The sequence below is a fragment of the Diplotaxodon limnothrissa genome, unplaced genomic scaffold (assembly GCF_057381915.1).
Source record: "Diplotaxodon limnothrissa isolate DT_005_m unplaced genomic scaffold, D_limnothrissa_male_GT1.1 unmapped_scaffold_4, whole genome shotgun sequence".
Taxonomy (NCBI): domain Eukaryota; kingdom Metazoa; phylum Chordata; class Actinopteri; order Cichliformes; family Cichlidae; genus Diplotaxodon; species Diplotaxodon limnothrissa.
The window spans coordinates 163,619-179,007 of NW_028188558.1; the positions used below are offsets into that span (position 1 = coordinate 163,619).

At 44.6% G+C, this 15,389-nt stretch overlaps 1 protein-coding gene across 2 annotated transcripts in view; it reads left to right on the forward strand.

Annotated features, from left to right (window-relative positions):
- LOC146606839 (protein NLRC3-like) overlaps nt 1-8,275 on the forward strand; it is a 154,224-nt gene extending 145,949 nt beyond the window's left edge. Inside the window, exons 4-5 of one of the 2 annotated variants that reach the window (XM_085349226.1) lie at nt 5,718-7,515; nt 8,009-8,275. In XM_085349226.1, the coding sequence (XP_085205352.1) occupies nt 5,718-7,515; nt 8,009-8,186 (1,976 nt within the window). In that variant the 3' untranslated portion in view covers nt 8,187-8,275. Of the gene's footprint in view, nt 1-5,537; nt 5,590-5,717; nt 7,520-8,008 lie in introns of those variants that run through there. The other variant, XM_085349230.1, reaches the window with a different exon arrangement.
- Nucleotides 8,276-15,389: the final 7,114 nt, after the last annotated feature.

Below are 15,389 nucleotides of genomic sequence, written 5' to 3' on the forward strand. Positions count from 1 at the left end.
ATCCACTCCATTATTATTGTTATTATTAAATTACTTACGAGTTTAATTTGTCAGCAACTTCCTGCCAGCCCTCGCTCCTTGCTTTTGCAGCCTTTGCAGTGTTCCCTTGCGTTCTGATTAAACTCTGAAACTCCTGAAATCCCTCACTCAAGAGTTCTTGCTCTGCTGCCGAAAAATACCGAGCCGAGCGCGCTCCGTCGACATTTTCGCCGACCAATCAGCGGGTTGCCGATCAATGTTTCTACTATCGATGCGTAGCCCCTTTTACGACACCCAGTGATGTCACATTACTGCGTCCAGCTGTACTAATCGTCAACAGCAGGTGTGTTCGGGGAACCGGATTAGCGAGCTCACGGTTAGCGCGATGATTTGATCTTGGATGTGTCATTTGATCTTGGATGTAGTAAGCGACGTACGAAGAACGGGCCCCAGGTGTGGAGTGGAGCTTGTTGTTGGTGTGTGAAGAAACTGTAAGTTTGCTTTGTTTCCTCCTTTAACAGTTTGTCTTTAGGAACTTTACTGTTTGTTCAGCTCGTGTTTGATTTCTTCACACAACAAACTGTGTGTGTTTGTATTTCCGGTCTCTCCATTAAAGTCAGTGTGTAATGTTTCCTGGCTAACATCAGCTGTGTGCAGCTTAGTTCAGCACAAATCTGCCGCTCCATAGTTCACGGTAACGGACTCACAGCTGGACCAACGAGGCCGAGTGTGTCCGCCACTCTGAGCTACGTTCGTGTTTGTGTACTTGTAGTTTGTACTTTGAGTTCACTCAGAGCCCACAGAGGACGCAGCGTACGTGATGACGTCACAGCCCTTTACCTCCTTTACTGTCACTGTGATTAATATTTACACACGAGACACCTGACAGCATGTTAATGCTAAGCTAACGCTAAGCTAGCCAAGAACCCAGAGTGACGTAAAGCTGAGTAAACACTGACCCCAGACCAGCACCGTGATAAAGTGAGCTGCTGCTGCTGAACTTGAACAGGTAACAAAGTGATGAGCAGTCAGGCTGCAGGTTTCTACCTGTTCATGTTTCTACAGTAGAATCACTTTGAAGTGTCTTTGTGCTGTTTCATCTTTGATTTGTGTTCATAAACACTCAGAGAAACATCACGTGACCTCATCAGGATCTGTGTTGGTGTGTGGGGCTGTACCTCAGCTTCATGTTGTTACATGCTCATTTGTTCATTTTACACAGTAACATCAAAGTAATGTTATGAGGAGTAATGAAGTAACGTACTCCATTACTTTTAATCAAAGTGTTCTGTGTAATATGTGTAATAATGACTGTTTTGAGTAATGACCAACACTGATCAAAACAAAGAGGAAATGCCTCCAACATGCACAAACATTTGAGCCACAACATGCAGTTAATGTGCACAAATGTCTTTGATATGCTGCTCAGTGATGGTGGTGACTGTCAGAGCAGAGCTACTGAGAATCAATAAGTAATATCAATGATGGGATCAGAATCACTAAGTTCTTCTCATCCCTGTCAGTATCATACATGTGCTGTATAATGTGATAAATGTAGAGGTGCTGGCTGTTCTCTCACTCTGCTGTTTAGCTGTAAAGGACGCCTCCCTGCCTTTGTCTCATTCATGACCTTTAATAGTCTCTTCTAACATGCAGAGATCTGTATGATCTGTTTCATAGAGTCTAACCAGCCTGTACAGGTAACAACAACAGTCACTGCATCACTGACACACAAACGTCATCTCTGTCAATAACAACATTCATACATGGAATAAAAACACATCAGTGGATCATTGCTGGAGCTGCCTGGACTTCAGTCTTCAGGATCTCAGCCAACAGCATCGACATGCTGCTCCAGATGTTTGTGCTCCAGATGTTTGTGCTCCAGATGTTTGTGCTCCAGGTGTCTGTGCTCCAGGTGTCTGTGCTCCAGATGTCTGTGCTCCAGGTGTTTGTGCTCCAGGTGTTTGTGCTCCTGGTGTCTGTGCTCCAGATGTTTGTGCTCCAGGTGTCTGTGCTCCAGGTGTCTGTGCTCCAGGTGTCTGTGCTCCAGGTGTTTGTGCTCCAGGTGTTTGTGCTCCTGGTGTCTGTGCTCCAGGTGTTTGTGCTCCAGGTGTCTGTGCTCCAGGTGTCTGTGCTCCAGGTGTCTGTGCTCCAGGTATCTGTGCTCCAGGTGTCTGTGCTCCAGGTGTCTGTGCTCCAGGTGTCTGTGCTCCAGGTGTCTGTGCTCCTGGTGTCTGTGCTCCAGGTATCTGTGCTCCAGATGTCTGTGCTCCAGGTATCTGTGCTCCAGATGTCTGTGCTCCAGGTGTCTGTGCTCCAGATGTTTGTGCTCCTGGTGAACAGGCTCTCAGTTTCCCCCTTGAAATAAGTGTTTATATTGTTGTTATATTGTTGACCCACTATTGATCATGTGACTCATCTCATGATCAGTGGTGGGTCAGTGACATGCTTTCTTTTCCTCTCAGGTTTAAATATCTGGGACTCTCCACCATTTGGTTTTAGAGCTGAAGAAGTTTCTTGGATGAAACGTCTTCCAGAAACTTAAAGACGTCTCTTTTCTCTCCAAGCTCCTTAGATCACATGACCTTCATGACTGAGATCCTACTGGTTTCTACACTCAACAAAAATATAAACGCAACACCTTTGTTACTGCTCCCATTCCCCATGGGATGGACGTAGAGACCTAAAATTCATTCCAGATACACAATATAACCATCCCTCCCAAACAGTGGTCACAAATCAGTCCAAATGTGTGGTAGTGGGAACATCTGCAATATTGAGATAATCCATCCCACCTCACAGGTGTGCCACATCAGGATGCTGATCTGACATCATGAGTAGTGCACAGGTGTACCTCAGACTGCCCACAACAAAAGGCCACCCTGGAATGTGCAGTTTTGTGTCACAGCAAAATGCCACAGATACCACAAGCAATGAGGGAGCGTGCAATTGGCATGCTGACAGCAGGAATGTCAACCAGATCTGTCGCCCGTGCATTGAATGTTCATTTCTCAACCATAAGCCGTCTCCACAGGCGTTTCAGAGAATATGGCAGCACATCCAACCGGCCTCACAACCGCAGACCTCGTGTAACCACACCAGCCCAGGACCTCCACATCCAGCAGGTTCACCTCCAAGATCGTCTGAGACCAGCCACCCAGACAGCTGCTGGAACAATTGGTTTGCACAACCAAACAATTTCTGCACAAACTGTCAGAAACCGTCTCAGGGACGCTCAACTGGATGCCCGTCGTCCTCATCGGGGTCTTGACCTGACTCCAGCTCGTCGCCGTAACAGACTTGTGTGGGCAAATGCTCACATTCGATGGCGTCTGGCACGTTGGAGAGGTGTGCGCTTCACGGATGAATCATGGTTCACATTGTTCAGGGCAGATGGCAGCTGAGAATGTCCCAGTTCTTGCATGGCCAGCATACTCACCGGACATGTCACCCATTGAGCATGTTCGGGATGTGCTTGACCGGCGTATACGACAGTGTGTACCAGTTCCCACGAATATCCAACAACCTCGCACAGCCATTGAAGTGGAGTGGACCAACATTCCACAGGCCACAATTGACAATCTGATAGACTCCATGCGACGATGTGTTGCACAGCATGAGGCAAATGGTGGTCACACCAGATACTGACCGGTTCTGGGTCCCCAGACCCCCAATAGCGCAAAAAACTGCACATTCCAGGGTGGCCTTTTGTTGTGGGCAGTCTGAGGTACACCTGTGCACTACTCATGATGTCAGATCAGCATCCTGATGTGGCACACCTGTGAGGTGGGATGGATTATCTCAATATGGCAGATGTGCCCACTACCACACATTTGGACTGATTTGTGACCACTGTTTGGGAGGGATGGTTATATTGTGTATCTGGAATGAATTTTAGGTCTCTACGTCCATCCCATGGGGAATGGGAACAGTAACAAAGGTGTTGCGTTTATATTTTTGTTGAGTGTATGTTACATGACAGGTCAGAGGTCAGCGACTGTAACTCAGTTCCTCCTGTTAATGTGAACTCACTGAGTGTTTGTGGTTTACCTCTCAGACTGACTGAAGATGATGATGGAGGAAGAGGAGGACAGAGCAGAGTCTGCAGGGTCCAGCTGTCCGTCTGTGAGGAGTGACCGGTCCAAAGGTGAACCTCCATACTTCAGTGCTGACCCTGGAGCAACGAGGTCAGAGAGCTGTGATGACTCCTTTACATGTTTGTGTTTTCTGGATAAATATGACCTGAAACATCCTCAGATTGTTACAAATATCCATTAAAAAGAAAACAATGAAAGAGAAAAGATCCAAATGTTCGACTTGGTCATTTGCTGTTTGAGGACAGTGATGCTCATATCTGTGGGGAAAGTGTGACCTGAGTGGGTTCATGTTTGTCTTTAAAGAACAGAGCTGCTCTGATTCTCTTTGTGTCTGATCTGTTAAACAGTCTGAGAGGTCACACAGAGACCCAGCAGCTAAAGCCTGGATCATACTGGCTGCTGTTACTCCATCAGGACAACACTGAACCACAGTGGTGTGGATGTAGTGGATAAATCCCACCATACTGATGCTCAGAGTTAACCACAGGGAACAAAACCAGATGTTACCTTCAGATTGTGACCTTTGGAGTGGACGATGCAGATTTCAATAGAGAATAAATGTTGTTGTTTTTCAGCTGTGAAGAAAGAATCTAATTTTCTGAACTTAAGAATTTATGATGCTGGAAACAACATGGAGACTATAACACAACATTTCCACTGTGTTCATAGAATGAATGTAAAACTGTCAGACATTCATTAAATATGCAAAATGTCTACAGAAGCATCAGAGGGTCAGATGTGAAGCACTCAGTGATTTTGATCAAATGACTCATCAGTTATTGATCTGTACTACACTGATCTACCACGTTAGTAAAGCTGGTGTTCTGGTGGTGGAGGGAGACCTCGGATCATGTTCTGGTTTTGGAGCAGTGATCTGCTGATGGTTCAGTTTGATGAGCTTCTTCAAAATCATCCCTGACATCACCACTGAAAGGACGTCCATGAAAACAGACTGAAAATTACTGATATGTTCACAATCTGAGAGTTTAAAACTTGACAGACTTGATTCAGATGAAGTTATTTGAGCAGAAACTCCTGGATCTTTATCCTGTGTTGATCTAATCCTTCATGGTTCCTCCACAGAGTGGAGCAGCAGAGCTCAGAGGTTCCCAGTGGTCAGTCTGCCCAGCAGCATCAAACACAGCTGGACTCCATATTTATGGTCTGTACATGTACAACAACTACTGTTACATCTGTTCTGTTCACAGTCATCTCCATGCTGCTCTTTGTAGACCAGTGGATCGTCAGTGTGTCCAACATGGATCTGATGTTTGGCTCCATGATTTCAGTCTGATTGGCTCATTCATAAATATTCTGTTCCAGCTGCTGGAGGACAACATCATCACTTTTGTGAAGAACGAGCTGAAGAAGATCCAGAAGGTTCTGAGGCCAGATTATCCAGAATGCTTTGAGAGTCAGAGGAGCAGCAGCAGAGAGGCGTTTGTGAAGATCACAGTGGACTTCCTGAGGAGAATGAAGCAGGAGGAGCTGGCTAACCGTCTGCAGAGCAGTAAGAGGATTTATCTAAAGATTTAAGCTGCTGGATAAATGAACATTTTCCAGAGATGGAAGATGGAGCAACATGTTTTAAAGATTAGTTCTTTTTGGAATTGAGTGTTTATTTTTCTTCTCATTCAGAACTTCAAGCTCCAGTTTGTCATCGTAACCTTAAATCCACCCTGAAGAAGAAGTTCCAGTGTGTGTTTGAGGGCATTTCTAAAGCAGGAAACCCAACCCTCCTGAATCAGATCTACACAGAGCTCTACATCACAGAGGGAGGGACTGCAGAGGTCAATGATGAACATGAGGTCAGACAGATTGAAACAGCATCCAGGAAACCAGACAGACCAGAAACAACCATCAGACAAGAAGACATCTTTAAAGCCTCACCTGGAAGAGATGAACCAATCAGAACAGTGCTGACAAAGGGAGTGGCTGGCATTGGGAAAACTGTCTTAACGCAGAAATACAGCCTGGACTGGGCTGAAGACAAAGCCAACCAGGACATCCAGTTCATATTTCCATTCACTTTCAGAGAGCTGAATGTGCTGCAAGAGGAAAAGTTCAGCTTGGTGGGACTTGTTCATCACTTCTTTACTGAAACCAAAGAAGCAGGAATCTGCAGCTTTGAAGACTTCCAGGTTGTGTTCATCTTTGATGGTCTGGATGAGTGTCGACTTCCTCTGGACTTCCACAAAACTACAATCCTAACTGACCCTAGAAAGTCCACCTCAGTGGATGTGCTGCTGATAAACCTCATCAGGGGGAAACTGCTTCCCTCTGCTCGCCTCTGGATAACCACACGACCTGCAGCAGCCAATCAGATCCCTCCTGACTGTGTTGGCATGGTGACAGAGGTCAGAGGGTTCACTGACCCACAGAAGGAGGAGTACTTCAGGAAGAGATTCAGAGATGAGGAGCAGGCCAGCAGGATCATCTCCCACATCAAGACATCACGAAGCCTCCACATCATGTGTCACATCCCAGTCTTCTGCTGGATCACTGCTACAGTTCTGGAGGATGTGCTGGAAACCAGAGAGGGAGGACAGCTGCCCAACACCCTGACTGAGATGTACATCCACTTCCTGGTGGTTCAGGCCAAAGTGAAGAAGGTCAAGTATGATGGAGGAGCTGAGACAGATCCACACTGGAGTCCTGAGAGCAGGAAGATGATGGAGTCTCTGGGAAAACTGGCTTTTGATCAGCTGCAGAAAGGAAACCTGATCTTCTATGAATCAGACCTGACAGAGTGTGGCATCGATATCAGAGCAGCCTCAGTGTACTCAGGAGTGTTCACACAGATCTTTAAAGAGGAGAGAGGACTGTACCAGGACAAGGTGTTCTGCTTCATCCATCTGAGTGTTCAGGAGTTTCTGGCTGCTCTTCATGTCCATCTGACCTTCATCAACTCTGGACTCAATCTGCTGGAAGAACAACAAACAACCTCCAAGAAATCTGAAACAAGAGAATCCGCAAAGAAACACTTCTACCAGAGTGCTGTGGACAAGGCCTTACAGAGTCCAAATGGACACCTGGACTTGTTCCTCCGCTTCCTCTTGGGTCTTTCACTGCAGACCAATCAGACTCTCCTACGAGGTCTGCTGACACAGACAGGAAGCAGCTCACAGTACAATAAGAAAACAGTCAAGTACATCAAGAAGAAGCTCAATGAGAATCTGTCTGCAGAGAAAAGCATCAATCTGTTCCACTGTCTGAATGAACTGAATGATCGTTCTCTAGTGGAGGAGATCCAACAGTCCCTGAGATCAGGACGTCTCTCCACAGATAAACTGTCTCCTGCTCAGTGGTCAGCTCTGGTCTTCATCTTACTGTCATCAGAAGAAGATCTGGATGTGTTTGACCTGAAGAAATACTCTGCTTCAGAGGAGGCTCTTCTTAGGCTGCTGCCAGTGGTCAAAGCCTCCAACAAAGCTCTGTAAGTACATATGTGATCATAGCTTTAGTTTTTAAATGTTTATTCTAGTTAACACAGATCAGGTGGAACAACTCAAATAAAATATCAAAAATATTAAGTGGTCATCGGTACTCAGTTTGTTCAGTACTGAATACATTGGAGCACAAATTGTCCACGTTTCTGAAATATTTCTGGGTGTAACTGTCACCAAAGTGAAATTTAGACCTGGCCTGTGGTTGTTATCTAAGTGATAATCATCAATTCTACTAAAACAAATACAAAATAAAGAAGTTTGACACATTCTGTTGATATCAAAAGCACACTGAACAATTCAGTGTTGTTTTACTGCTGTTCTCTCTTCACTTCTTCTCCTCTGATTCTCTCCACATGTTGCTCTGCATCAGTGCTCAGTTTCCTGACAAAACAAGATGAAATATTGCTAAAAATAATAGTATCTCATTACGCTTCAACATACGTGTTTTATTTTTGTAATTGTTTATCTGTTATTTTTCAGACTGAGTCACTGTGACCTGTCAGAGAGAAGCTGTGAAGCTCTGGCCTCAGGTCTCAGCTCTCAGACCTCTAATCTGAGACAGCTGGACCTGAGTAACATCAACCTGAAGGATCCAGGCGTGAAGCTTCTGTCTGAAGGACTGAAGAGTCCACACTGTACACTGGAAACTCTCAGGTGAGATCAAGCATTTTTCTTTCATCAACTGACAGAATTAGCAGATTAATAATAAGGCAGTCCTCTAATAAGAGGAGAAGTGGAGGTGTTTTGAAGGGCAACGTACTCTTATGTTAACAAGACAGGAAGTAGTTCCTGGGAACTGCTTCCTTTGTTATTGTCTAAGTAGAAACATGATGGTGAAACAGTGATGAGTTTGCAGAGGTGGATCCACAGCACACAACACAACAATGCTGTTGCGAGCTGAAAGCAGACTTCTCACAGATTCTGAGGCTGCAGGTTTCATCACTGTCCAACCAAAATTCACTGAACCAGCAGTAAATGAACATCCAAAACTACGCTTCATGTTTAAAAAACAGATGATCAGGGGGATTTGTGTTTACATCTTTTTTGTGTGATCTGTTCACCTGCTGTTTCAGCTGTTTGGTGGTTGTTGAGATGGTTTTGTGAACTTTTAGCTGAGATTCTGACGTTTCTGTAGATACCACACATGTCTAATTACTTTGTACAGCATGAATGGCCATAACGAGGTTTTTAACAGTAAGAAAAGTTGTAAAACTTCAGAAAATATAGTTAAAAGTCCAAAACCTTCTACGTCTGGTGGCTTGTGGTAAGGAGCAGATCAAACGAGTAAAGAATTACGTTATAATTATAAATGGCTTCAACAGCACATTCAGGTCTGTGAGACTCATTCAGACACTGAGCCGTGGCTCTGTGCTACATGCACATAGTTCTGCATCTCTGCCATTCAGACACACTTTATATATAGTTTATTTTATGTAGTATTCAATACTGAACTGTACATTTAGTCTTTTTAAAGGCAGCAAGTTTTATTCAGTGTTTTCATAAAAGCCTTATTTTTATCCATTTACTGCTGTTAGGAAGAACACGTGAGGTTTAAGACCTGGACCAGTTTGAAACCTTTTGTCCTCCACAGTGGAAAATGGGTGGAAATAAAAATGGGTCTCACTTTAGCCAGCTCCTAATTTTATCAGTTCTGCTCTCAGCGTCTCCTGTATATCTCCTGTATAAATGTTGCACTCAGCTTTGTGGTCTCCAATATCACTGAAATGCAGCCAGATGCTGCTCATTTTGCCTTTTCACTCTTTCCTGACACGCTTGCATTTCAGTACAGCTCCCATTTCTCTGTGTACTGGTCTCTACCACTACCCTTGCTGTCTATGGGACATGTCCTCTTTCACATAATGGTATGATCCCAGTCTGTCTCTTAAAGTGTTTGGCCACATGGTTTGCTCATCAGAATAAAACCTCAGCCGTGCTCACATTGATTATCAGCAAGCCTGAAAATTCATCAATATTTGACATATGAAATTATCTCAAGGGCTGGATTTGGCCCACGGGCCATATGTTTGACACCCCTGGTTTACACAGTTTGGTATTCAATGTACAAGTGAGTTAGCTCTCAGCTAACTAGCAGACAAGCTAACTGCTGGGACTGCGTCTTTCTAACAAGAGCGTCAGACACTCAGACTGGTTTCCTTTGTGGATGATGATGTGTTCTCACACTGATCCTTCATGCTGATGCTGCCATCCACCCACTGCTCCTGGATTCCTCATCATCATCTCCATCAGCCCTCACAATACTCCACCTTCATCAGCTTCATGTTCAGCAGCCTGGATGGACAGTAATTCTTTCCATGGGTTATGGTGGGACATTGAGAGCTGAAGTCAAACAGCAGTGAGAATGAAAGACTGATTCATTTCTATTTAGTCTTGTGCTGTGCAGCTTTGTTCAGAGCATTAAGGCCCAGCAAAGATCACTGAGGTCATAGAGTCCTGATGAAACCTGTGTGCTTATAGAAACTGAGACCAGATGGACCAGAATAGAAGGACATTAAAATGAAGTGTCAGCTACACAAAGGCAAAGCTATTCAGTTGTTGCTGTGAGTTATTTAAATGGAGGATAGAGTCAGACTTTAAGCTGCTGGACTCAGTCACTATATCCTGTTGTCCTCATAGAACCTGGACACACAGACTCACCTGTGACACAGTGACACACAGTGTGGGCTACACACACATTAGAAAGTGGATCAGTCACACTTGTGCAATCATTTGTTGTGCTGGGAAACCATGAACACTGTGAATCACATTAATGGTTTTGTTACAGCAACATTCAATCATGAGTTCAAAAGTAGTGCATTGTGTACTTATTTTAATAGTACTGCAGTGTGAGAAGTGCAACATTCAGTGTGCAGAAACAGATCAGGTGCTTTCTAACAGCAGTGTTCCCTTTAACACAGCAGCAGTTCAAATATTTCTGTCAGTCTGAGCTGAAACATGAATCTAATCAAATATCAAATCAAAGTTCTTTGCCTCTGCCAGGACGTTAACATTTGATCTAGTTTTTTACAAAGTTCCCTCAGCGTCCAGAGCCACCAACATACCTTTGATCAACAGCAGGTGAACATTTATAAATGTGTGTTTGCAGAACAGGAAGCAGCAGAACTATTGTTCTGTTATCAGGCAGCAGCACAAACGCTCATCAGCTCATTTACTGTGCAGCACTTTGAGTGTGTGAAGTGTGTGTTTGTGCTGGATTTCCTTTGGAGAATCTCAGTCAGAAACCAGACAAAGAAAAACTCTTTCAACAGTCCAGGTTGAGTTGACAACATGAACTGCATTTATCTTCCTCTGACTGACATGTTCTTCCTCCTCTGCACCGAGCCAGCTGCTAAGACTCACAAGCTCATTGACATTTTCTGATGATAAAGAAACTCTCTTCTTCTGCACAATATGAGCAGCAACAGAGAAGAAGCTTTCACAGGTACAGATGTTGCAGCTGTGGCCAAGTACATGTGCTGCATGTTGGAGCAGCACTCTAATGGACAGGCCTCTGTACTGATGGTGGGCTCTGCTCTGTATCCACCACACTGTTCTCAGCTGAGTCTTCCTCCTGTTCACACTCTGATGAAGCACCAACAGGGCCAACTTCTTCTCTGGTGGCTCGGATGTTGTTGCTTCCACAGGTTTCCCTCCAACAACCCTCTGTTCCTGCAGTGAGTTCAGTAAGATCTGGGTAAACACTTGAGCTCCTTGAATCTGGCTCCAGCAGCAGTTTTCACATATACAATGTTGGCATTTTGCTTGCGTGTCTCCAGGTCTGTTCTGAATGTAGACTTGAATTTGACCACGTAGGCGGGGTCATCATCTGAGCTCTCCATCACCTGAGAGAGATGACAAAACACAGAATCACAGAGCATGAAACCAACGTTTCTCCTCCCAGAAGTTCAGTCACAGACCTGCAACAGAAACAAGAGTCAAAGATTCAAATGACGCAGAGCTTTCATTTACTTATATCCACAAACATGTCCTCTACATATTCATGCTGTATTTACACACACATACAGAGGCTGTTTGTCTCTCACACACAGACAGGACACTGAGAAATACATCATGTTAAATATACCTGCAGGCTTCCAGCTGTGCACTTTGTCCCTGTCAGCTGTGATTGCCATGGCAACCTTGGTGTTGTGCGCGATGCAGGGACGTGTTCAAAGGCAGACGTCTGGCAGCAGCATCATATTTGATGCACTATCTGTACTGAGTGTGCTGACTGTATTTCAAATGTCCCACTGCTGTGCAACATGAATCACATGTTCTGCACGTTTCTGCAACTCCCAGGTAACCATGGTTACCCAGCCACGCCCAGTAGTCTCCAGAGAGACCAACAGCTGGTTCACGTTGTAACGCCGTGGCTTTCGTAGTCTCTCCTTTTTCTACAGCTCATGTGTTCTTCTTGTGATGCTGCGTCTTGAGGCTCATACATGCCGTCATTTGTTGATCCTAAGAACGTTCCTCAGACCGACTTCTTCAACAACAGATAACTTTAGTTGTATCAACACTGCCTCCTGGAACGGTTCAAGGTTCAAGGTTCTTTATTTGTCACATGCATAGTTATACAAGTATAACACACAGTGAAATGTAGCCTGACACGCTCCTCGACATGTGCAAAAATTTGGGGGGGGGGGGGTTTAGAGGAAGAATATTTTATTTATATATATATATATATATATATATATACACATACATACATACATACATACATACATACATACACTGGGTGAATGTGCAGTAGTAGCAGCAAGCAGGTGAATTCTGTACATTAATATGAATAGACGTCTGACTATTTTACAGTATAGACAATATAAATATATTTAAAATTAAAGGAATTGAAATGTACATTGTGCCTTGGTTTAGAGTGTCTGGAAGAGTCCTGTCTCAGTCAATTATAGATGATGTGAGAGGGCGGGTGTGTGTGTTTAGGGCACGGATGGCTTGGGGATAGAAGCTCCTCTTGAGTCTCTCTGTCCTTGCCTGGAAGATGCTGAACCTTCTACCAGATTGCAGAAGTTGGAACAGTTTGTTGCCAGGATGGGACGGGTCCTTCAGTATCTGCTCTAGTCCGGCATCTCCTGGTGTAGGTGTCCTGAAGCGGGGGGAGAGCAATCCTGCAGCAGCGTTCTGCTGTACGGATCACTCTCTGGAGAGCTTTTTGGTCCTTCACACAGCTGTTCCCGAACCACGATGTCATGTTCTGTGTGAGGATGCTCTCCACAGCGCCTGTATAGAAAATCCTGAGGATCTTTGGAGAGACCCTGAACTTCCTCAGTTGTCGTAGGTGATACAGGCGCTGCCTAGCCTTTTTGGTCTGGACCTGAATGTGTCAGGTCTGAGGAGATGTGGACACCAAGATACTTGAAGGACTGCACCCTCTCCACTGGAGCTCCATTGATGATAATGGGCTTGTAGTCTCTGGCTGACCCCTTCTGAAGTCCACCACCAGCTCCTTGGTCTTGCAGACGTTCAGCTGGAGGTGGTTGTCCTGGCACCACGATGCCAGATTCTTCACTTCATCCATGTAGGCCGCCTCATCGTTGTTGGAGATGGCACCCAACACCACTGTGTCGTCAGCAAACTTCACAATGGTGTTGGAGCCATGGGTGGCCCCGCCCCTCTCTTTCTGTCCTGGGTCATGTGAGCGCTGCAGTAGTATTAGGCCCACCCTCAATGCTCCCATTGACTGAGACGCATAATGACGCCCATTTCAAGCCAGCACTGATCAACATCCCTCCTGTGACCCATGGCTGTTATATTCAGAGCCAGTGAGCACTTTCACAATAATCATGATTTTAAAAACTGTGATTAAAATAATTGCTGACGTTAATCAATTAATGAGTTAACGAGATTATAACAGGTTAAGTTGCCCTAATAATTAGACTTTGGTGACAAACTGATGTGATCTCCATGTTTCCTTTGTTGGACTGTGGGCGAGTTTCAGAACTGAATGTACTGAGTAACATGTAGAGTTTAAACATGTGTCAGTTCCAGTTTTAGAGCTCTAAAGTGCAGCTATCATGTTAGGAATATGTTAGGAATAGACAGGAACACTGAGCACACTGAGGTCAAATCTTTATTTTACCACTCGCTGCATTCTTGATGTTCATGAATTCAGCAGCTTCATGATTGTCTGCAGCATTAATCTCATATTTCCATTAAAAGTGTTGAATTTGACTGTTTGATGTTCTTTATGATCTCTGGCACCAGTTCATCTGTAGGCTGAGCTCAGTCCATCCATTTAGTGAAATGATGTTTAAAGGTCTCCTTGTTCTGTGAGCGTGCACAGATCCTGAAGCAGAAAGCCTGGGTTACAGAGAAATGATCATCACTGTGATGATGCTCATCATCTCTGACTGGGATTTGAGGTTTTGTCAAAGCAGCAAAGAAAGCCTGGCTATGTTGGACTGGGTGTGGCAGCAGCTCCCAGTTTGAGTTCAGGAGACAGACACCCTCTCTACTTTGAAGATCAGCTTCAAACTTTCCTTTTTGATAAAGCTTATAGTTCGAGCTGGATCAGGTGACCCTGAACCATCCCTTAGTTATGCTGCTATAGGCTCAGGCTGTTGATGGACTTCCCATGATGCTCTGCTTTCTTCTCCCCTCTTTTCACTCCTCATGCTTTTATATGTCACTACTACGTGTCCTTAACTTTTGTCTCTCTGTTTTGTTCTTGTCTCTCTGAGCTCATCTCTTCTCTTTCCCCTCACCCTGCAACCAGTCATGGTAGATGCTCCTCCTGGAGCCTGTTTTCACTGGGAGGATCTTTGTGTCAGAGGGAGTTCTTCTTCCCACCATCACCAAGTGCTGCTCACAGTGGAGGCGGTTACCTTACACTGTTAAACAGCTTCAGATGACTGTTGTTGTCTGTTGGGTATTGTCACTTATAAATAAAGTTACAATGGATGGATAGATGTTATTGTGACAAAGAGAAAACAACTGTTGACAGATAGATTGTTGTTTTGTGTGTCTGCAGTCTGTCAGGCTGTCTGATCACAGAGGAAGGCTGTACTTCTCTGGCCTCAGCTCTGACCTCCAACCCCTCCCATCTGAGAGAGCTGGACCTGAGCTACAATCATCCAGGTGACTCAGGAATGAAGCTGCTGTCGGCTGGACTGAAGGATCCAGGCTGGAGACTGGACACTCTCAGGTATGGAGAGAAAATCTGATAGAGGAGGAAGAGCTGGAAACATTTCCTGTGTCTTTCACTCACTTCCTGTTTGTTTCCTGCAGATGAGACATGAACAATCACACATGCAGGAATATTTTCAGGGACAGACACACTAGTCTAGCTGGATAGTTCATGGATATTTATGTAGGGGTCTCCAAGGAGTCTGTTTGCAGGAACATCTAGGTCACAGGTGTACCTGAGATAGATGCCAGTGTACCTAATAAAGTGTCAGCTAACATTTGGAAATGGAAGCTTAAATAATGACAAACTGTACATTCACAGCTGAATTCACAATAAATTTGTTCTCAAGTGCACATTTTTCTGTTCTGCTCATATTGTTCTCAAATAACAGAATGAGAATGAAATATTGATTCTAACAGGGCCCATGATTTGTAAAGAATTTATTCGTAAATTAGGGTGGAAAATAAGTATTTGGTCACCTCAAACATGGAAAATCTCTGGCTCTCACAGACCTGTAACGTCTTCTGTAAGACGCTTTTCTGTCCCCCACTCGTTACCTGTATGAATGGCACCTGTTTGAACTCATCATCTGTATAAAAGACACCTGTCCACAGCCTCAAATGGTCAGACTCCAAACTCCGCCATGGCCAAGACCAAAGAGCTTCCGAAGGACACCAGGAAAAGTATTGTAGACCTGCACCAGACTGGGAAGAGTGAATC